The sequence below is a fragment of the Emydura macquarii genome, unplaced genomic scaffold, assembly GCF_026122565.2.
Source record: "Emydura macquarii macquarii isolate MOO-44397 ecotype Brisbane River unplaced genomic scaffold, CSIRO-AGI_Emac_v2 contig_2676, whole genome shotgun sequence".
Lineage (NCBI taxonomy): Eukaryota > Metazoa > Chordata > Testudines > Chelidae > Emydura > Emydura macquarii.
The window spans coordinates 8925694-8949432 of record NW_027132813.1 but is presented as its reverse complement, the minus strand read 5'-3'; the positions used below and the strand labels follow the sequence as shown (position 1 = coordinate 8949432).

At 37.9% G+C, this 23739-nt stretch overlaps 1 protein-coding gene across 7 annotated transcripts in view; it reads right to left on the bottom strand.

Annotated features, from left to right (window-relative positions):
* The window catches only part of CDC42BPA (CDC42 binding protein kinase alpha), a 333741-nt gene that overhangs the window by 188306 nt on the left and 121696 nt on the right, over window positions 1–23739 (bottom strand). For all 7 annotated transcript variants that reach the window (XM_067564840.1, XM_067564839.1, XM_067564837.1 and 4 more), the window contains exons 4-5: window positions 16731–16826; window positions 5857–6005 (exon numbers count right to left, since the gene is read on the bottom strand). In XM_067564840.1, coding sequence (XP_067420941.1) covers window positions 5857–6005; window positions 16731–16826 — 245 coding nt within the window. The remainder of the gene's footprint in view (window positions 1–5856; window positions 6006–16730; window positions 16827–23739) is intronic.

The window sequence follows — 23739 nt, the reverse complement described above, 5'->3', positions numbered from 1 at the left end:
GCACAGTTGCTTCAGAATTATCTTGTTTTGCTATTTGACAAATATCAACTTAAAGGCTTTTTTCATTTATCCTTGGAACCAGAACTATGGTTTTACAATTAAATGAAAGGTTTTATTGTTCAAAAACTCCAGCTTAAGATGTCAAACTCTTCAATGGAAGTCCCATTGAATACATTAAAAGATCTCTCAGTGCAGCCAATGGAATATACATGCATAATCCAAGTGCTGAATTGGATCATAGGGATAATAGCTGTTCTTCAAGGGGAGCTTTAACCACCTACAGGGAAGAAAATTTCTCTTAAAAAGAAACTTTAACTTCTTGGCAAGTTAGTAAAGAAAAAGTTTGAACACATTTCTAATAGTGTATTGTTCTAATATGAATTGTTGCAAAACAGCTTGAGCGCAGAGGAAGGAAAACTCTAGAAAGAAAATGATTAATTGTTATTGTTACTATGGAAGTGTCCATTAACTTTATGAATCATTTTAGCATCTGCTAAACTGGCTTCTGAGCTTATATCTACATACAGCAAAAGTCTTCTGCGGGCCACCCAATAAGCATCCATAAATTAGCACAGAAACTAATTAAATTATCGTTTTAACCTTTGCCATTGCTTGGATTAGAATAGGACCCTTTCCATTTTATAGTGGAGTCTCAAATTACGTGAATATAATAATTTATCAAATAAATATAAACTAGCAGAAGGGAACTGCAGAGTGAAATGAAAACAAAATATTAACAAATTAATATTACTATGTAATATTAATGGACAAATATTATTTGTATTTTGTTTTTAGGCCAGTCTCAAGTGAATGGATTTTTTTTTAAATGCAAAACACAATCACTCAGAAACTCCTTAATGTTATTCAGTGTAAAGAGGCTGCTGATGTATCAAACACAAGAGAAGGCAGAGATTTACATCCTTTGGTCTCAAGATGATCACTTACATCACTATTCTCCTGCAGGTTCAGAACATGTACAAAGAATATACAAGAGTTGGATTACAGCACAGCCCTGTCTCTAACTGTACATAGTTTTTTAACCCAGGTAAAGCGCATCATGAAAAGTAACATCTATCCTCAAGCATAATCTTTGATATATATTAATGTAGTGTGTTAATTTAAATATCTCATTCAATCTATAGTCAATGGCTCAGCATTAATTTAAGCAAAAGGTTAGCTTAAAATCTCACAGGAAAAAGAGACTAATTCTGCGTGTTCACGACAACTGATGTCATTCATATTGCTATACATGCACTAATGAAGACTAACTACCTAATTCAACCCAAAGATAGTTTGACTCTAACCCCCATCTAAATACTTGATGCAGGGAAGCAGAGGCTGACAATACATATGAAAGGGAATGATTTACTCCTAACCACAGTGGAAACAGGAAAAATTTTAAAAAACAAACTAGCATTAATATAAATTGAAAGATTTCATCAGAAACATAATGAAGACGCTCTGATCCTTTTCATTTTCATTTTGCTTTACAGTGTTTCTATTGCCTACGTGTAAAACTATATACTGTACAAGAAAGTATAGATTACACACAAATGGCACAAAGCAATATTTAATCTTAGTCTACTTCCAAAAGAACATCATTCAATAGTTTTTTTAAACTAATAAATTAGACAGGTACCACTAGTAAACATGAGCTCCCAAGGAAGTCTTATTTGACCAAGGGCTGCACAGTCAAGCAGGAAGTGTATATGCAAACATGTTTAATTAAAGCTAATTCATATAAAGTAATCTTTCTAGTCATGAAGCTCTCAATGCCAGTGGTTAATGCAAAATGCATTAGAGACTTGCACTAAGAGTAAAGTACTTAACTTATTTATTACTAGAAAATGTAGTTAAATGATTATTAGAATTTATAAGGTTGATAAAACAAATGGGTAACACACTGAAAAATTTGTTCCCAGAAATTCATGATCAGAAATGAAATATCATCTAAACTTGAAAGCAATTCTTTTCAGATGTTTCTGTTGGATATTACATATAATAAACTGCAAATAAAACTGTAAAATTTTAGAGGACAACTTGAAAATTGATGATCATCTCATTTCAGCTCATGCTTTTTTTGCTGGGTTAAATGTGTGTTGGGGGAGAGAAGGGAAGAGCTTCCAAACCTCTCTCCATGCCTCAAGGATGTTCCATAATTTTGTTTATTTCCTGTGTTGATAAATCTATAGTAATTGCTTGGCCACACTTTGGTTCATTATGAAATATATTCAAGAGACCAAATAACCAGTATCAGTCAAGATTACTATTAAAATCCAGCAAGAACATAGTACAGGAAAAGAATTCAATACAATATTAGTCTCCAGGAAACTATCTTGTGCAGCATTTTACACAAGGTGTGCTCCCAAAGGTGTGGTCCCAAAGTTAACCATTTCAGTTGGTATTATTTCTATGATGATTTTACAAGTTACACATCCCTTTATACGTCACTAAAATCCAACCCATTAGTTTGTCCCAGTTTTCTAATTTCTTGTTCTATTCCTTCCTTATCTTTGTTTTGGATGCTAGTATTCCAGGTACTGGTCCGTGAAGGTACTTCCCCTAGCTTGTATTAAGACACAGAACAAATGCATCTTAATACTGACAAGTTTCCTATCTGCTTCTGCCAGGAAAATGCAAGGTGTTATGGTATACTTAGCATAAGTGAACAGGATTATGGTATAGGCCAATTTAGGCTATGTCACTGTTACAATATTTGTGATTAATGTTATTGGTCCTTATTGCATACTACCTACAGATATATACATGCTAGCCATATATTAGTCAACACCTATCATCCTCTAGACTTTGCAGCCTTCCAAATAAGGGCTGCACAGGTCAGCAATGCCCACTCAGATTTGGCCGAAGGGCTTTGAAAGAGAACAATGGCTTGTGTGTAACTTAAGTTATTTTGCAGGATAACTATCATGGTAACTAACACCATTCTCCAGAAAAACTACACTCTTCTACAGCTAGAATACAAAAGCAATTTATGAACAGTAGAAAAGACTGGGAGGGATGAAGGATAAAGATAAAAGGAATAAGGATAAAAAGATATATAAGAAATACAGTCAGGAGGGGGAAATGCTGTCATCACAGAGCCTGAGGCTGGTTGTGATCAATGTGAAAATCTGTCCTAAAAGAACTGGCACCCAAAAAAGCAAGAATAAATAATAAAACCCTGTAAAGTTCTAAACCTTGATAGCAAAATAACCTTGAAAGAAATATGTATGAAATATTATGTTTCTAACTCACCAGCTACTTACACAGTTCAAATCCCTTTGCATACTGGCTATCCATCAGAAGTATTGCCACTACAGCTATTACATTATCACTTGCTATTAATATTTGTTCTCTTTTGCCTTTCCCCTGCCCTTCACCTCCCACAACATGCCCCCCCAAAAGGAGGAGTCCACCAGGATTATTCTTTCAGGAAAGAACACTGCTGGCACTTAAAAATGTTTTTCTTCTTTCTGCTGTAACAGCTGCAAAGTAATAGGGAAATGGGTCACATTTCAAAGGCTGATCAGTTAACACTTACTCAAGCCCCTTTTGCATTTTTCATCTTTGCAAAAAGTTTTTTTTTCTTATAAACACTCTTTGCATTACTCCTGTTTGAATTATAAAACTTGTCATTTTTGGACTGGCCTTAAAGAGAAGATTTATGAATATACTACATGCAGTTCATTAGCAAAACTGCAAATAATAATATAAAAGGACTGGGAGTCTATTTTGAAATAAGTATGGGTAAGTTAATATGCCCATACTATGATTCCTACAAGCATCTATCTTCAAATCTAGCAGTTTTGTTGCTGTAAAACTCCAATAGGATGCCATTTAATTGTGTATCACAAGTTCACATGCGAATCCATTTAATATTGGGGACATAAACGATTTAAAGATGGAAATGTCAACTATGTTGTATATTATGTGCTATCAGTACAGGAATTACAAGATGGTCTTTAGAAAGAAAAGTCTTAAATTATTTTTCTGAGAACTGTAGCTACTATAGGCTGACTTCTGAGAAAAAGCTTTGCAACCTAGCTAACATCTGAAATGCTCTTTCACTGCTATCAAAACTAGCTAGTAGGCTCAACAATTCACAAACAATTTACTTTTAAAAAGCTTGATCCAAAGCCCACTGAAGTCAATGGCAGTCTTTCCATTGACTTCAATGAGGTTTAGGTCACTGCAAAATGATTTAAGAACACATACCTTCTCAAAGACACACAATTGAAATAAGTTACATTCACAAAGATCATAAATAAGATACTTCTGATGGGTTATTTCATTAGGAAATTTCACAATGAGCTCCTTTCCATATAAATTCAGCCCCTTGACAGAACAACCGACTCTCTTTTCTCCTCTGGAAATGGAGAGTTACAAGACCCCAAACACATTTAATATGAGAAATAAGGTACTGGACAAACCCCAATTCCAGCAGTCTTCAAACGAAATGATGCCTAATTCAGTGCTTAAGCAAGACAAGTCAGAGATTAACAACATAAAATCAAAAGGCGCGCCTCACTAGAACCATTTCATGAAGAGCAACAATCTCAAACCAAAATAATATCAATCATTAGAACACTTCTTCATACCAAACTGATGCTAAATTGAAATGGATCCCAAGAGCAACCTTGTGATCACTTCTGGAGGAGATTAGGCCAGTATGAATGGCCAAACAATCACTAGTGTTGCTTGTGCTCAAAAGAAGCCTTGGGTGGAATTTTCAGAAGGGCTCATATATAGTTAACTTAACTCTGCTCCAACTGAAGCCAATGGGAGTTTTACTATTAACTTCAATGGGAGCAGAGTTAGCTCAGTGTTGAGTGGGTATGTAAATCTGCTACCATCAGATCAATCTATCTGGATCAATTGAATGGCAGTGAAGACCCTCTCAATTGATACAGAAGTTGAGTCAATTAAACCACCTGATCAAAAGGCGTAGCACTGCGTCAACGGGAACGCATTTCCCATCGGCACAGCACAACGGAGACGGTACAGTAAAGGGAAGTTAGGAGGTCGACAGGAGTTATGCAAGCTACACTGCATAACTTGCATAACTCCCGTCGACTGCCACTGAATTTCCTGGTAGTGTGTACTAAGCCTCTGTCTTTCGGCAATCTCCTACCATCAGAATGATGGTACTGCCACTGCCATCACTATGGAGCTGTCATTGAAGTCAGCAAAAGCACTATGGGCAATGGCAGGAATGAGTCATTTTTATACATCAAACTAATACACCAACGTTTGACACTAAATTTAAAATAAGTTGAAATGTTTTCAGTTATTTGCACAAATAACTTAGTTACTACCACAAAACCGCCAACAGTTGCTTGCTAGAAATTATGTTACCAAATCCAAAACTAAAAAAAATCAAAATTCCAGCCCTTAATTTTGTACTTAGAATTATTTATGCACAGAAGAAACTAATCAAGAAACACATTCCAAACATAAAATCTGATCCTGTAATATGACCCACACAACAGTTAGCAAATCACACTGCAGGATCATTGCCATATGTTATTTATTTAATAAATAAAAATATAAATGTTGATTTAGAATATGCTTGCACATGGTCTTGGGTTTTCAGGAAATCACCTCACCCATATTTTTACACATGCTGAAGAATCCTGGCAACAGTTTTGAACATCCAAAAGATGATGAAGTGTAAACAGTGGTCATGATTACAGTCAGTATTTGCCATTTGTTCCCACTCTAAGTGACCACTATAGCAAAATCTTGCTCTCAGGTAAAACTCACCTTAACTTCAACAGGAATTTGGTTAAGTTAGGAATGCAGGTAGTGGTCCATAATGCACAGTCATCTCTGTATTTCAGGGCTGGATTTCCTTACCTGTGGACGTAGTGTAACTGATGTACAGAATCAATCGCTATCACCATTTCAGCCAAATAAAAACGAGCCATATCTTCAGGTAATCTGTCCTCAAACTTGCTGAGCAGGGTGAGCAGATCTCCGCCAACATAGTAATCCATAACCAGGTACTATGAATAAAGGGGAGTGAGAGATGAGAAACACAAAGAAAAGAAATCTTTTTTAAACAGTGACTCAAAGACAATAAAATCCAGGTAGAGCTAAAGGACTGCAGAAAATTGTTAATACTTTAGACACCAGTGAAGTGCTCTTCATAACATTTTCCTGAAATGGAGACAAAAACATTAAAGGAAGCTTTTTTTTTTTTTTTTTTTAAATAATCTTCATAAACATACCTTTTCAAATAATCTTTGACATTCCCTGTTGTCTTGCAGACCATAAAATTGTTTTTAGCACTTTTTTTTTTTTTTTTTTTTTTTAAAGATTTCGTATTTACCAGTATCCAAATAAATTAAAGAACAAGACAGTGTCTGTCTTGTTCATCATTCCATAATCAAACAGAATAGATTATGAAGTTAATATCTCTCAGTTTCTCTTATTATAAAAATCTCCTTAAGTGGAATGCAAAAGTCTTAACAAATTAAAAAATGTAACTGAAAAAAATTGGGTTAGCATGGGATCCTATTTAGGGGCCACATGTTTCTCATGTTTCCCAAAGTTTCTCTGGTTTGATGCAATTTCTTCCTCCCTATCCCTTTTAAATAACTTCATTCAGAAAATAAATGCCTTACTTTAAACCAATCTTAGGACAGGGAAGGACCAAAAGATTCCCATTGATTCATAGTACATTATAATTCCATATGCTGTTGACACTGTGTATAGTATAGGACATATCCACATACAGTGGAAGGGATTACCATTTTATAATTTCAATCACAGAGAAAAGCAATTTCTGAGTTTACTGATGTAAAGTTAAGTAAATGTTTCCTTATTAAATATATTAAATATTATTGCAATTGGATGGGATGCTCATAGATTTTGAAAAGATCATAACTCCTTTCTATTTTCCTATATTACGAAAACTAAACTCTCAAAATACATTTTAATATATGGTCAACCAAATCAGACCAAATCAGCTAAAAACTTTTGAGACTCCTTATGAGTACTTCATTTTTCTGTAAATGAGGGTAAGTCTACATTGTGGGCTCCACAGCAATTGATGAAGCAGGATTGATTGAGCAGGATCGATGGGAGATGGACTCTCCAGTCAATGCCAGTAGTCCACCTCCCTGAAAGGACAAAGGACATCTCCCATCAATGCAGCACTATGAAGATGTTGTACTATGTGAACATAAGTATGTCAACAGGAGATATGCAATTCTCTGGAATTTCATCAACAGCCGGATAAACAAACAACTGGCACTGTATCTTCTTCAAACTGTATCACTGTTGAAGTGTTTCCATAGCTGTTGCTGAAAAACCATTATAATATCTAGGATACAGGCAGACCCGGTGTCAGCTTTTGCCAAGTCCCCAGGCATCAGTGAGTACTGATAAATGCATAGCTAGAAACCAGACTGGCTTACTGTGTGTTAGTTTTGTTAAAATAGATATTAGAGAGATATGAAAGTGTTTTGTATTTAGACTTTACGGAATGCATGCCCCTGAAGAGGGTATGTGCACAAGCCCTCGGTCCATCACAACATGAACACTGGGGGAAGAGAATAAAAGTGTCTGTTATCTCTATGCTGCTTGAACTCTGAGGGGTGAAGATTTCTAAGAATAAGACAGGGGTCTCCAACTGTTTAGTTTGGGTTAGCGATAAAGGACGTACAGATTTTGCTTATAATAGAAGTTTCTATTTTCTTTTGAAATCTAAGACTGTAACTCATTTGTGTGTGTTTATCTGTTTTAACTTTATAAATAACTCATTTCTTTTTCCTACTTACTAAATCTTTAGATAGTTTATTATAGTATAGGCTACAAGCATTGTCTTTGGTTTAAAATCTGAAATATGGTTGACCTGGAGTAAGTGACAGGTCCTTTGGGACTGAGAGTAATCTGAATATTATTGTAATTTTTGGTGTAAAGGACCATCTATCACAGAGACAAACTTGCCTGGGTGGCAAGATAGACCGTTGTGCCCAATGGGACTGTTTGTGAGTCCATGTTAAGGCTGTTACAGTGTTTTAGGAGTTCACACTTGATACTTGGTTGATGAAATCTAGTTATAGAAATACAACCAATTTGGAGTTTGTGCCGAGTTCCTGGACAGTCTGCCCTGAATACGACACTCACGCTCGTGAGTCACTCCAAACAGCGTGAGGGTATCTTTCTGTGAAACTCTGAGGCAAATTTGGATTGTTTCACTTAAAGTGCGTAGTTGGACTATTTGGCCCTATCTATGTTAGGAAAACTATTTGTGATTGACAAAGATTGTTAACCATGGGTCCCCCGGAAAAACATCCAGTTGGATTTGAAAATTGTCTGGATAGTCTACACAGGACCAAACTTTTCAACACCCATTATAGAAAGCAAGTTAGGATAATATAACCTTGAATGTCATGATGGAAGACTAATTGACTGACAAAATTTCCACCAAAATATACAATAATACTTGGTCTTTTTCTCAAGTTCACCCCTTTGTTTACTATTTCTCTGTTTTCAAGGAAAATAGTGTATATCCATGTTTCCAATAATCACTTTACATTAGTATATACTGATGTGGTAGTAATATCACAAGGGTATGGTGCTGTATATCTCAGTTCGCCTGTTTTAACTTCAATGCCAGCATTTTGTGGATAGTCAATTTCATGGATGTCCCTTTGTAGTCAGTCATTTTCCCCTCTTTTTTTGTATGTCTTTTGAACAGCAACAGAGGAATGAAAAACATTTCAAAATAGGACAAAATGATTGCTAAAAACAATAAATTGGCAGAGGAACTCAGGACAGGTGGGGAATCTTGTGTCTCGCCCCTCTGAGGAATGAGAGAGGGAATGGGAAATGGGGATCCCCCAACATTAGAGTCTACATCTGTGAAGAATAACTTTTTCCCCTCCATATTTGGTCATCCTTAAGGTTTTTTGTTGAAAGTTTAAGACTCTGCTTGAAGAGGAAAGTAGTTTTGAATCCTGTGTTTTAGAAGTCCACTGACTGTAACAACTTGAAATAGCATATTGTGACATCCTCCTGGATACCGTTTTTTATTTACCAAGCATTCTGAAGACATTAATAAAATATTTCCACAAAGTCTTAAAATATTGACAGTCAAAATGTTACTGTATTGCTGTCTGCCATTGAGTCGCAAACCTGCTATGCTGCGGGATGTCTTGCATGCATGCCTTGCACAAGGTAAATAAGCCATGGTTCACCATTGCTTTGAAAAATCCCAATGAAATGAGATCTATAATATAAGATAGCTCCCCAGGTTATACATTTTAAAAGCTGCAGTGCTTGTATACAAAATGGGATAGTTATTAACTGATTTGCTGTGTAGTGGTTTTGCTTTCAACTTCCATGCTTTAGTTATTGCTAGGCTTGGAAGGATTAAATTTCTAAATGTTGGTAAACATCAATTTCACTGTACACACAAACTGACAAAAATATTTCCATCTTAATAACAGAAATTTACAGATAGGCAAAGAAAGAAAAATGCTGCTTGAGAAGGTAAATTTAAGGATATTTACTTTGTATATTTTGATGTGATCTTGACAATTTCTGTTTTAACTGTTACAAAGCTTTAACTTTTTTAATCTTAACATCTAGTATCATTAAATAATTACTTTCTGACCCTCTCCCATAATTTCTCACAACTGTGAAAATTTAAAATCAATCAAAATTGAAAAAATGCTTAAAAATAAACATTAATATTATCCATCAAAATAAAAATAAAAATAAAATTCTGCCAAGCTTAGTTATTGCTTGGAAAGAATGTTTTTGTTTGTTTGTTATACAGAACTTCTGTACCTTCATGGTATTATAAAAGAAATTTTTCCAGGAGTAGCAAAAGCAATAAAATGATAACAAAATATCATCTAATGCCCAACCATGGAATCATATTGCCGTTAACTGGACTCTTCATGTGCCTGAGTTAAGGGCGTGCATGAATGTTTTCAAGATCAAGTTATATTTGTAAAGTGCATTTTTCATGTAACAATGGAGTGAATTCTTAGGACAATATACTGTTTCCAGGTAGTATCATTCATTCACATAAATGCAGTATTTTTTTCTTCTAAGACCAAGGTCATTAAGAAGGTCAAAAAAAATGAACATTATGAAGAGGCACTTTTTATTTTTATCTATACACCAGTAAAGTTCAGTTAAACAGATTTCACAAGTTGGTTGGCTGGTTAGTTGTCTTGCTGTCAGATGAACAGTATAGAGGTCACCAAATGTCTTATGTGCCTCCATGGTGTTCCATCCTGAGCCAAACAGAAGAACTAAAAGCTGACCATATCAATTTTTATACAGCAATTATATACACCTTTCTACCCATTATAACTATGAGGAAACATCATAAATGCATATAAATTCCTCGGTTCTCTTGCTTGGCAGACCAGACAAGAGTTAGCCAAGGAATCCTGCTACCAAAGATGATCTGATTCTCTCGATTCAAGTCAGTTCTTTAAGATCTAATCTATATTCACAGAGCTCAGGTGAAAAAGGAAGCATAATCCTAAAGGGATTTAAAAAAACTATAACCTCCACATTATGTCTTTTGTCAAGCACTAAAAGACTCCCCTTTCAGTGACAATTGAATCAAATCAGCAAATGTGCACATTTATACCACACTCATACAAGTCATCACAAGTCTGTTCAGGAAGTACAGGCAGAGGAGAAAAGGTGGAGGAGCTGCACTGTATGAAAGAGAGCAATATGATTGCTCAGAGCTCCAGTATGAAACCAGAGAAAAACCTGTTGAGAGCTCTGGGTTAAGTTTACAACTGAGAGCAACAAGTGTTATGTCATGGTCAGGTGGTCTATAGCAGATGCCCACCAGGAGGATGAGGTAGTTGTCTGAAGAAACCTTCGTCTAGCAGAAGTTTCCAGATCACAGGCCCTGGTTCTCATGGGAGACTTCAATCTCCCTGACATCTGCTGGGAGAGCAATACAGCAGTGCACAGACAATCCAGGAAGTTATTGGAGAGTGTTAGGGACAATTTCCTAGTGCAAGTGCTGGAGGAACCAACTAGGGGCCATGCTCCTCTTGACCAGCTGCTCACAAACAGAGAAGAATTGGTAGGGGAAGTAGAAGTGGATGGCAATCTGGGAAGCAGTGACCATGAGATAGTCGAGTTCAGGAGCCTGACAAAAGGAAGAAAGAAGAGTAGCAGCATACGTACCCTGGACTTCAGAAAAGTAGACTTTGACGCCCTCAGAGAACTGATGGGCAGGATCCCTTAGGAGGCTAATATGAGGAGGAAAGGAGTCCAGAAGAGCTGGCTGTATTTTAAAGAAACCTTAATGAGGGCGCAGGAACAAACCAGTGCAATACTGTGCAGAAAGAATAGCAAATATGGCAGGCCACCAGCTTGGCTTAACAGAGAAATCTTTGGTGAGCTTAAACACAAAAAGAAAGCTTACAAGAAGTGGTTCAGATGACAAGGAAGAAGTATAAAAATATTGCTCAAGCATGCAGTGGTGAAATCAGAAAGGCCAAAGCACAACTGGAGTTGCAGCTAGGAAGGGAGGTGAAGGATAACAAGAAGGGTTTCTACAGGTATGTTAACAACAAGAAGGTGGCCAGAAAAAGTGTGGGCCCCTTACTGAATGGGGGAGGCAACCTAGTGACAGATGATGTGGAAAAAGCTGAATAACTTAATGCTTTTTTTCCCTCTGTCTTCACAGACAAGGTCAGCTCCCAGACTACTGCACTGGGCAGCACAGTATGGGGAGGAGCTGAGCAGCCCTCAGTAGTGAAAGAAAAGGCTAAAGACTATTTAGAAAAGCTGGACATACACAAGTGCATGGGGCCGGATGTAATGCATCTGAGGGTGCTGAGGGAGTTGGCTGATGTAATTGCAGAGCTATTGGCCATTATCTTTGAAAACTCATGGTGATCGAGGGAGGTCATGGACAACTGGAAAAAGGCAAACATAGTGACCATCTTTAAAAAAGTAAAGGAGGAAGATCTGGAGAATTACAGACAAGTCAGCCTCACCTCAGTCCCCAGAAAAATCATGAAGCAAGTCCCCAAATAATCCATTTTGAAGCAAATGAAGGAGGGGAAGGTGATCAGAAACAGTCTGCATGGATTCACCAACGACACTTCATGCCTGACCAATCTGATTGTCTTTTATGATGAGATGACTGGCTCTGTGGATGTGGGGAAAGCGGTGGAAGTAATATATCCTGACTTTAGCAAAGCTTTTGCTAAGGTCTCTCACAGTATTCTTGCCAGCAAGTTAAAGAAGTATGGGTTGGATGAATGGACAATGAGGTGGATAGAAAGCTGGCTAGATCGTGGGCTCAACAGGTAGTGATGATCAACAGCTCAATGTTTAGTTGGCAGCCAGTATCAAGCAGATTGCCCCAGTGGTTGGTCCTTGGGCTGATTTGGTTCAACATTTTCATTAATGATCTGCATGGGAGATTGAAGTGCTCTCCTACTGGCTTATGGATGTTACCATTTTTTATGTCTGATTTGTGTACATTTATTCTTTTGCGTAGTGACAGTCCGGTTTGGCAAATGTACACGACAGAGGAGCATTGAGGATGTGGAGAAAGCTGATGTACTCAATGCCTTTTTTGCCTCTGTCTTCACAGACAAGATCAGTTCCCAGACTGCTTCACTGGGTGGCACAGAATGGGAAGGAGGCGAACATCCCATAGTGCTGAAGGAACAGGTCCAAGACTATTTAGAAGGATTGGACGTACACAAGTCCATGGGGCCTGATGCAATACACCCGAGGGTGCTGAGGGAGTTGGCTGAGGTGATTTCAGAGCCATTGACTATTATCTTTGAAAGCTTGTGGCAACAGGGGGAGGTCCCTGAGGACTGGAAAAAAGCAAATATAGTGCCCATCTTCAAAAAAGGGAGGAAAGAGGATCCAGGGAGCTACAGACCGGTCAGCCTCACTTCAATCCCTGGAAAAATCATGGAGCAGGTCCTTAAGGAATCCATTTTAAGGCACTTGGAAGAGAGGAAGGTGATCAGGAACAGTCAACATGGATTCACCATGGGAAAGTCATGCCTGACCAACCTGATTGCTTTCTATGATGAGGTGACTGGCTCTGTGGATGTAGGGAAGGCGGTGGACGTGATATACCTTGACTTTAGCAAAGCTTCTAATACTGTCTCTCACAGTATTCTTATCAGCAAGTTAAAGAAGTATGGGTTGGATGAATGGACTATAAAATGGATAGAGAACTGGCTAGAGCATAGGGCTCAACGAGTAGTAATCAATGGCTCCGTGTCTAGCTGGCAACTGGTCACAAGCGGAGTGCCCCAGGGGTCAGTCTTGGGGCCGTTCAACATCTTCATTAATGATCTGGAAGATGGGGTAGATTGCACCCTCAGCAAGTTTGCGGATGACACTAAGCTGGGGGGAGTGGTAGATACCCTGGAAGGTGGGGATAGGATACAGAAGGACCTACACAAACTGGAGGACTGGGCCAAAAGAAATCTAATGAGGTTCAACAAAGAAAAGTGCAGAGTCCTCCACTTAGGAAGGAAGAATCCCATGCACAGCTATAGACTGGGACCAACGAGCTAGGCAGCAGTTCTGCAGAAAAGGACCTGGGGGTAACAGTGGATAAAAAGCTGGATATGAGTCAGCAGTGTGCCCTGGTTGTCAAAAAGGCTAATAGCATATTGGGCTGCATTAGGAGGAGCATTGCCAGCAGGTCACGGGAAGTGATTATTCCCCTCTATTCGGCATTGGTAAGGCCGCATTTAGAGTATTGTGTCCAGTTTTGGGACCCCCACTACAAAAAGGATGTAGACAAGTTGGAGAGAGTCCAGCGGAGGGCAACAAAAATGATTAGGGGGCTGGAGCACAGGACTTATGAGGAGAGGCTGAGGAAACTGGGCTTGTTTAGTTTGCAAAAGAGAAGGGAGGGGGGATTTGATAGCAGCCTTTAACTACCTGAAAGGGGGTTCCAGGGAGGATGGGGCTAGGCTGTTCTCGGTGGTGGCAGATGACAGAACAAGAAGCAACGGTCTCAAGTTGCAGTTGAGAGGTCTAGGTTAGACACTAGGAGGATGGTGAAGCACTGGAATGGGTTACCTAGGGAGGAGGTGGAATCTCCATCTTAAGAGGTTTTTAAGCTGAGGCTTGACAAAGCCCTGGCTGGGATGATATATCTGAGGTTAGTCCTGCTTTGAGCAGAGGGTTGGACTAGATGACCCCTGAGGTCCCTTCCAACTCTAATATTCTATGATTCTATGATTGCTGGGCACATGATGGCATATATGACACTTCAATCTCCCAGGACACTCTGTAGAGCTGACTTGAAAGTTCCCATACTTCAAAGAAAAAAAAAAAAAACTTCAAAAACAGACTTCAGCGAGAAACTGCAGAGCTGGAACTCATATGCAAACTTGACACAATCAGACTGGGTCTGAATAGGGACTTGGAATGATTATCTCATTACAAGAAGTAATTGTCACTGTTCACACAGTCTCACTTTCTAATCAATGGTTGTGAATAGGCCTCATCTACCCTAACTGAATTGACTTTGTTAGCACTTGCCCTCCCCCATTGTTATGTTTCTCACCCTTGGATGTGTGTGTATATATATATATATATATATATATATATATATACACACACACACATATACATATACATATATACACCTCCTACTTCATTCATCTGACGAAGTGGGTTGCAGCCCACGAAAGTTTATGCCTGTAGAAATTTGTTAGTCTTTAAGGTGCTACAGGACTCTCATTGTTTTTTTCTCTTTACAAAGCAACTTTTGGAAGTACATTCTGAGTGTGCAGACCCATCAGATCTAGTAATTTTCTTATGTACTGCACAAGTTACTACTGCACAACATCACAATGCTTCCACAATTACAAAGCAAACTAACCTATTTTTTAAAAACAAAAAGGATAGAAATGCAAAAATTCAGGATGTTAAACTCCAGCAACAAATACATATTTAATATAAAGGCATTCAATTCAGGTCAGAGATCTGCCTAAATTCTCTATCATGCTCAAAGCACATATTAAAATACTGAGAGTCAATTATTTTTCCTGCCATTTTCTCCCAAACGAAACACAATTTGCAAAACTAGCACATGTTATCAGACCATCAAAGATAAAGAACAGAAGCTGCTCTGTGCTCAACTAGCATGTTCAGGAAAGAGGCCAGATTAAAATGAGTTCTGGCAGGCTGCAACTGAATATATAATGTTTTTCTAGTGATAATTCTAGCAGTCAGAACAGAATTATAGTTTTTACTGGTCCATATTACTCAGTTAGGAAGTTAAAAACCTGGGCCCTGATTCTGCTATCAGATTCACAAAAGCAAAGCCCTATCTGTGCAAAGTCCCACTGAAGTCAAGGGAATACAGCAAGATTGCAAGAGTTTGTGCTTGTGCATCCAATTGAAGAGGATCATGACCAAAAATCCTAATTCTGAAAGTCCTGCATGCATGGAAGTTCTTTTACCTTAAGGACCAAATCATACATGCTTTACTCCAGGAATGTCACTGAAGTTAATGTGACATCATGCATAAAACGAGCAGGAAGTGGCCTTTAGTTGCACACTGGGATTTTTTTTTAAACTTAACACATACTAATGACAATGCTAAACAGAAGTAAATGGGTAGTAAGACTTCAAAACTACCAAATTATATGTATCAAGCGTACTTTACAAGACAAGAAAATAAATACAATTCAAGTGTGTTACATTTCTTTTTTTAAATGATTTAAAGGTTTAGTAGAAACTGAGTATCCTTTAGAAATTAATTTTCTTTCTTCAATCTTATACATTACCTGAAAGTTAAATGTAATATGAAAGATTAGATTCTTACAATAAAATTTATGATGGAAATACAATTTAGAAATGTACATCAATTTAAGTTTCAGCATCAGCATGCAATAACTGGTTTTACTATAAAGAGTACAAGACCACTATCTTTTTATACGTCTAAACAACATAACCCAAACTTTTCCAAACCAAACCAAAAGGCATTCTAATTACATTTCAGATATATTTCTTAGTAAAAACATATTTAGATACTTTCATCTGCAATTATAATCTTCAGTTCTATGCAAAACGATTTTTTTAAAAGTGGCATTTTTCCAAGTTCTACAGTGGCTTTCTGTATTCTTCTGAGGCTTTTGTGGTTAAGCTCCCCAACCAGCAGGAGAATACAGATCAGAATTGAATTTATGCCTCTCTACTCCTTGCCAGAGCCCAGCTGGGTGAATTTGAAATCAATATGATCATTCCAGTTCCAAAATTTAAAAACAATAATCAAGGAGATTAAACAAACTTTATATCTAACTCTAATTTCATAGCAGGAAAAAAATTAACTGCTACTTCATTCTGTCAATCTGACCAGCATTATTGGGACAAAGTAAATGACAAGATTATAGAAAAGGTAAAGTAATATAATTGCAATTGTGCTCCCAAAGGAAAAATGGTCAGATGACCTGATACCTCCTGGTTACAGAAATCTGCCCAATAATTGCAGACTGGTACAGAGAATAAAGCAAACTAGCATCTTGAGATATTCAGGGCCAAATTCACTAAATCCCCAGACTAGTTTCCATACTATGAAACTCTAGGCATAATTATGGATTTGACAGGGTTTTTGATTCATATGGATTTTAAATTTCAAACATAGGGCTAACCATTGCACACACACTATATCTGTATCTCAAGATCACAGACTAAAAGCCTAAAATGACTTTAATAGATATGTAAGTAACACTCACTAAATAGTTTTCATCCTGGAAGGCATAGTGCAATGTTGTGATCCACTGATTATCTCCATTCACTAGTACATCCCTCTCTTCTCGAAAACAGGCTGTCTGAAGGGGAGAAAAGTATATTTTAGTTACAATATATATTAGTATCAAACCATAAACGTATTTCATGAAATGGCAATCAAATACGTAGGATGACACTACAAGATACCCTACAGCAAAAGCCATTTAATCCACACTCCTGACATGTTGAAAACATGGGACAAGCAGCGTACAACACTTTATATCTACATGGAATATATTACAATTGTACTTCCCAATTATTATTCTTGGGATGAAGATATAAAAAACAGACTTTTCTGTTCACCATCTCCAGACCACAGGTTAAAATCTGCTCTCAAACCTGTTCACAGTGAAGTCAATGAGATAATATTATGTATCTGAGGGCAGAACTAGCCCTGCATGTGCACAGTTTCTTCTGTGACTGTTACACCTTAAGGACTATATATTTTTCTATTATAAACATTCATTTTCAGGATTTAAAACTTGTTCAAAAATTACAGCCATACAGTTGTACTGCAAGATTGTCTGAATCAATATAAAACAATGCTGTCTTATCTATAGCAACAAGACAATGCCTGACTCTCACCCCTACTTCTGTATTTGATGCATTGAAAATATGCAGCAAGACCTTTTATTTTAATCAGATCTATTTCTCTGTGAGACTATTTGCATTATATAATTTATAAGCACAAATATGTTTTTATAGGTACACATAAACACAATGACCCATATAGTAATCCAATTGAAGTCCAAAGGAGTAGGATCTGGGCTCATTTCAAAGCACTGTCATCCTAGGTTTACACTGGTATATTCATATTTATATATATACACAATGTTTTACTTATTATTATAAATAAAGTAACCGCCAGCTACTTTCATCTTCCCCTCAATCTATCAGTCAAACTAGCTGATGTCTTTCTGGCATCATCTCTGAGGGGAGGGAGAAAGGAGTTTAGTTTTGGCAATGTTAGTTTTAAGTTGATGGTGAGACATCCAGGAGGATATGTTAGAGACAGGCTGAGATGCAAGATGGGATTGAAAGATTTGTGCATCATTGATCTAAAGATGGTAGTTGAAAATATGTTAGCAGATGAGATTACCCAGTGAGATGATGTAAAGCAAAAAGAGGAGCAGGCCAAAGATTGAGCCCTCTGAGACCCCACAAAGGTTAGGAAAGGGGAAGAAGAGGAACCACCAAGAGAGGCTAAGGAATGGCTGAAGGGATAGGAAAACCACAGGAGCACAGAATTGTGTGTGAAAGCCAAGAGAGGATAAAATGTTGAGAAGGAGAATCAGTAGTGTCAAAAGCAGGAGAGAGATCAAAGTGATTAGAGTAGAGTCCCTGAGACTTGGCCAGGAAAACGTCATTAGAGACCTTAAAGAGAGCAGACTTGGTGAACTGGGAAGAAAGGATGCCAAACTGGAGAGGATCCCAGATGGAACTGCAGGAGAAGATTTCCAGGCAATGATTGTAAATGGCAATGACAATGAGTTCAGAGTGAAGGGCAGAAGAGGGATAGGGTGATAGTTAAAGAGGCAGGCAGGGTTATTAAGTTTTTGAAGATGCAGAGACATGAACATTCTTGGATTTTTAGAGGAACTGGCTAGAAGAGGATGAAAATGAAAGGAAGATTAGTGGGTAGATGGAGAATTGGAGGTAAACTGTAGATGAGAAACTTTGCCAACATACACTGTAAATATTCTGTTACTCCAGATACGTTTCACCCAATTTCATCAGCCTAAACCATATCGTGTCTCTTCATATTTAAGCAACAGCTACATTTAAAGAAAAATAAAACTTTTTCAACTTCATTTCCAAAACCAGACAAATACCAAAATTAGTATGGTTATTGTTGGCAGTGAACTTTAGAGAGTGACAAATGAAGAGTGCAGCTGAATGATTTTTGTGTAGAGCTGAAGGTAAATTTATAAGAGCAACCAAAAACACCAAACCTTCTTTTGACCTGTAAAATGAGCAAAATGTGATACAGAGGTCAGAAAGAAGAAACACTCACTTTTTACACCTGAATAGTAACACTGTGCAAGAGAGAACAGGAATAAGTGAAGCAAGATTCATTAATAAAATACACTGCACAATAAACAAAAGATCTTCAATGGGAGTTGAATGAGAAATAGCAGAAGGGCAAAAAAAGGAATTTTGGGGAAGAGTGGTTGTTCTTTGTTTTGTTTAAATCTTTGCCAGAAATAGAGAACAATAAAAATCTATGAATTCTTTCTTGTTTCCACAACCATAATGAGAAGTAAACAAACTGCATGTTATTACACAGATGCGTGGTGCTAGTTTCTACAGTGAGTCTATATAATCTTTATTGTGCCATTGTATCTGACCCAAATTCACAAAAGATCTTGCATTCCTTGAGCACCCAAAACACCCACACTTGGGCAGAGTGCCTGGAGGTGGCAGCAAAAGCTTTTACCACAGTGGATGGCATTTGCAATTTCAATAGCCTGGCAGAGAAACCTGGAACAGTTCTCTCACCAACACCACTTTGTCTTGGGTTCCTGCTCTTCTCAAATAATTCAACTTCTCCCTGGATCCTCAGCCACACTTTACTGGCTCCCTCTGGATGAAACTGTTCCTAACCCACACTGTACACCTCAGGATTGGTGTATTAGTTTTAAGGGAAGATGTGTATGTAAGTCTCTGAGACGGCTTTGATAATCACAGCCTGCAAGTATCAAAAATAAATGTTTAAAAGGTGTATGTAAAAAAATAAACATTTATTTTAGTTGTATGAAATCTGATTTGACTTGTAATGGCCCTGGGGTTTCTTATAGTCTGGATAGAGTTAATAATACTGCTGGGTGCCTCTCCCCAGTCTGTTTGAACAAATTTTTCCGTACTTCACTTCTTCCTTGAACTGTCTGATCTCCACTCTGTGACCTGCTTCTCTTGGACTGCCAATCCTTCCCTTCCCCACAACAGTGGACATTTCCGATGTTTTCTGTGGCTCTACTACTGAATTAGGTAGGACTGTCAACAAATAATTGAACTCATTATGTTGTAAATCACATAAGTGATAGGGCCTTGGTCTGGACAGTTATCTACAAGATGGGTCTTGAAGTATTCCTACTCTCTCAGCTGACCAGAAGACCAACAAGACTGAGTGACAGCAGATTAAGAAAGATCAATTTTTCCCATTAAAGGGTAAAATAAAGGAGCAGTAGGCAAATTTAGTACTAGATTTAAGATCTAAGGAAATATGACTAATAGCTTCAGTGTATGTTATCAAACTTTTGATAATGTATGTAAGATGCAAAATTACATTACCTTAAACTGTGGGACAGATGTTCTTCTGATATATTGATCAGAACTATTTTATGAAGCATTGGATCTTTAGCAACCAATGCTCTACAATACTTAATCTCCTAATTTTAACACCACCAAAAGCTTGTTTTAGTTAAAGTTCTAGAATGAAATGTAGTATAAATGAAGTCACCCACATAATGCATCCAAATTTATTTCTATCTTGTTTTTTTGTTCTGATGATATTTAACACGCAAAGCCAACTGTTAATAAGCAAGATTGATGGGAAATCCATTATGTTTCTAGAGATCATTTCAAAAGACAAATTAAGACCAAGTTTGATTTATATGCCCCCCTGCACGTTTTATAAAAATTATATCCGTTAAAAGAACATAAATGATAGAATCATAGAAATGTAGGATTGAAGGGACCTAGAGAAGTCATCAAGTTCAGCCTCTTGTGGACCACATAAACCTAGACCATCCCTGTGTCATAAACCTAGACCATCCCTGACAGGTGTTTGTCCAACTGGTTTTTAAAAACTTCCAGGGATAGGGATTCCACAACCTCCCTGGGATTCCACAACCCCCTATTCCATACCTTAACTACCCTATAATTAGAAAGCTTTTCTTAATATCTAACCTAACTCTTCCTTGTTGCAGATTAAGCCTATTACTCCTTGTCCTACCGTTAGTGGACATGGAGAACAATTCATCACCATCCTCTTTATAACAGCCCTTGACATATTTGTAGATTGTTATTAGGTCCCCCAAAGTCTTCTATTCTCATGACTAAACATGCCCAAGTTTTTAAACTTTTCCTTATAGGTCAGGTTTTCTAAACCTTTGATCATTTAGCCCACATTTTCCTAGTTTGTTTATGAGAATGTGTTTACCTGAATTATATATGCATATTAGATATGCAGATTTTTATTAGAAATAAAATGGGTATTGTACTTAAATTATTTGAAATGTTTCATCAAATACTGTATATCCTTGCACTGGTTTCAACTCTAGAGGTATTTCCCCCCAAATTTAGATGAAATTACAGTATGTAATATGTGTCGTCATTTCAGCATGAAAGTCAGATAAATCAAAACCAGAAAAAAAATTCCAATCTATTTTTAAATGTACCTTCTTAAAGCCAATTTTAAAATTGTATTTCTTTTCATTAAAATGAGGTTATATATAGTTTTGAAATATTTTCTCTATGCAAGGTACTTAAAATACCCTTCCCAGAGGTCCCAGTGGTTTCTTGAAGTCTGCACAGCCAGTCTAAAAAGAAATACAGCTATTTTTTTCCACCAGTTTGGTGACCTGCTGACAAAAAATGGAAAGAGAACCTTCTGGAATTAAATTGCATTGCACAGAGTGACCTTCAATGTCCCAAATATCTGCAAATTTTCATTCTTTTCAATTTTTGCTGTGTATGCCTGCCCTATTATTAGAATAACAAAGATTGGATAGAGTTCACAATATGGTGCACAAACACCAAAGTAAACATAAAAAGCTTACAGTATAAAAATACAAAACAGAGATGGAGGATAGGAGAAAGAAGTACAACATAAAAAGGAAGTGAGCAAGCGGTAACTCCATATTTTGATTACTATAATTTTATTGATTTTTTCATTATATAGGCTATCTCCCAAATACACCACAATCTAGGCACAGTCAGCCAAGTTGATTTCTAGTATGTATTAATAAGCCAATATAAAGTATTTGTCAAACTAACATTACATATAAAAAGAGTTAAAAGAACATAATTTAGGTTGTAGAGGCAAGCATGCAAGTTAGAAAATGCTCCGGCAACCTTAGTTTAGTATGCTGGTGTGTCCAACTTGTTTACTGAATGAGACAAGGGACTTGGGGAAAAAATAATATGAGGTCATGAAATCAGGAAGGCCAAATCACAGTTGGAGTTGCAGGTAGCAAGGAATGTGAAGGGTAACAAGAAGGGTTTCTACAGGTGTGTTAGTAACAAGAAGAAGGTCAGGGAAAGTGTGTGATGGGGTGGCAACCTAGTGACAGATGATGTGGAAAAAGCTGAAGTACTCAACACTTTTTTCCCCTCTGTCTTCACAGACAAGGTCAGCTCCTAGACTACTGCACCGGGCCACACAGAACAGGGAGGACGTGAGCGGCCCTCAGCGCTGAAAGAACAGATTCAGGACTATTTAGAAAGGCTGGACAGGCACTAGTCTATGAGGCCAGACGCAATGTATCCGAGGGTGCTGAGGAAGTTGGCTGATGTGATTGCAGAGCCATTTGTCATTGTGTTTGAAAAGTCGTGGTGATTGGGTGAGGTCCCATATGATTGGAAAAAGACAAATATAGTGCCCATCTTCAAAAAAGGGAAGAAGATCTGGGGAACTACAGACCAGTCAGCCTCACCTCAGTCCCTGGAAAAATCATGAAGCAGTCCTCAAAGAATCCATTTTGAGGAACTTGGAAGAGAGGAAGGTGATCAGGAACAGTCAGCATAGATTCACCAAGGACACATTTTGCCTGACCAAGCTGATTGTCTTTTATGATGAGATGACTGGCTCTGTGGATGTGGGGAAAGTGATGGACGTGATATACCTTGACTTTAGCAAAGCTTTTGATACAGTCTCCCACAGTATTTTTATCAGCGAGTTAAAGAAGTATGGGTTGGATGAATGGACTATGAGGTGGATAGAAAGCTAGCTAGATCATCAGGGTCAATGAGTAGTGATCAACGGCTCAATGTCTAGTTGGTAGCCAGTAACAAGTCTAGTGCCCCAAAGGTCGGTGCTTGGGCCAGTTTTGTTCCACATCTCCATTAATGATCTGGAGGATGAGGTGGATTGCACTCTCATCAAGTTTGTAGATGACACTAAGCTGAGGGGAGCAGTAGATACACTGGAGGGCAGGGATAGGATATGGAGTGACTTAGACAAATTAGAGGATTGGGCCAAAAGAAATCTGATGAGGTCTGACAAGGACAAGTGCAAAGTCCTGCACTTAGGATGGAAGAATCTCATGCACTGTTACAGACTAGGGACCGACTGGCTAGGCAGTAGTTTGGCAGAAAAGGACCTGGGGGTTACAGTGGACAAGAAGCTGGATATGAGTCAACCGTGTGCCCTTATAGCCAACAAGGCTAACAGCATATTGGGCTGCATTAGTAGGAGCATTGCCAGCAAATCGAGGAAAGTGATTATTCCCCTTTATTTGGCACTGATGAGGCCTCATTTGGAGTACTGTGTCCAGTTTTGAGCCCCCCACTACAGAAAGCATGCGGACAAATTGGAACGAGTCCAGCGGAGGGCAACGAAAATGATTGGGGTCTAGAGTACATGATTTATGAGGAGAGACTGAGGGAACTAGACTTGTTTAGTCTGCAGAAGAGAAGAATGATAGGGGATTTGATAGCAGCCTTTAACTACCTGAAAGGGAGCTCCAGGGAGGATGGAGTTAGGCTGTTCTCAGTGGTAGTAGATGACAGAACAAGGAGCAACGGTCTCAAGTTGCAGTGGGGGAGGTCTAGGTTGGATATTAGGAAAATCTTTTTCACTAGGAGGGTGGTGTAGCACTGGAATGGGTTACCTAGGGAGGTGGTGGAATCTCCATACTTAGAGGTTTTTAAGATGCGGCTTGACAAAGCCCTGGCTGGGATGGTTTAGTTGGGGTTCGTCCTGCTTTGAGCAGGGGGTTGGACTAGATGACC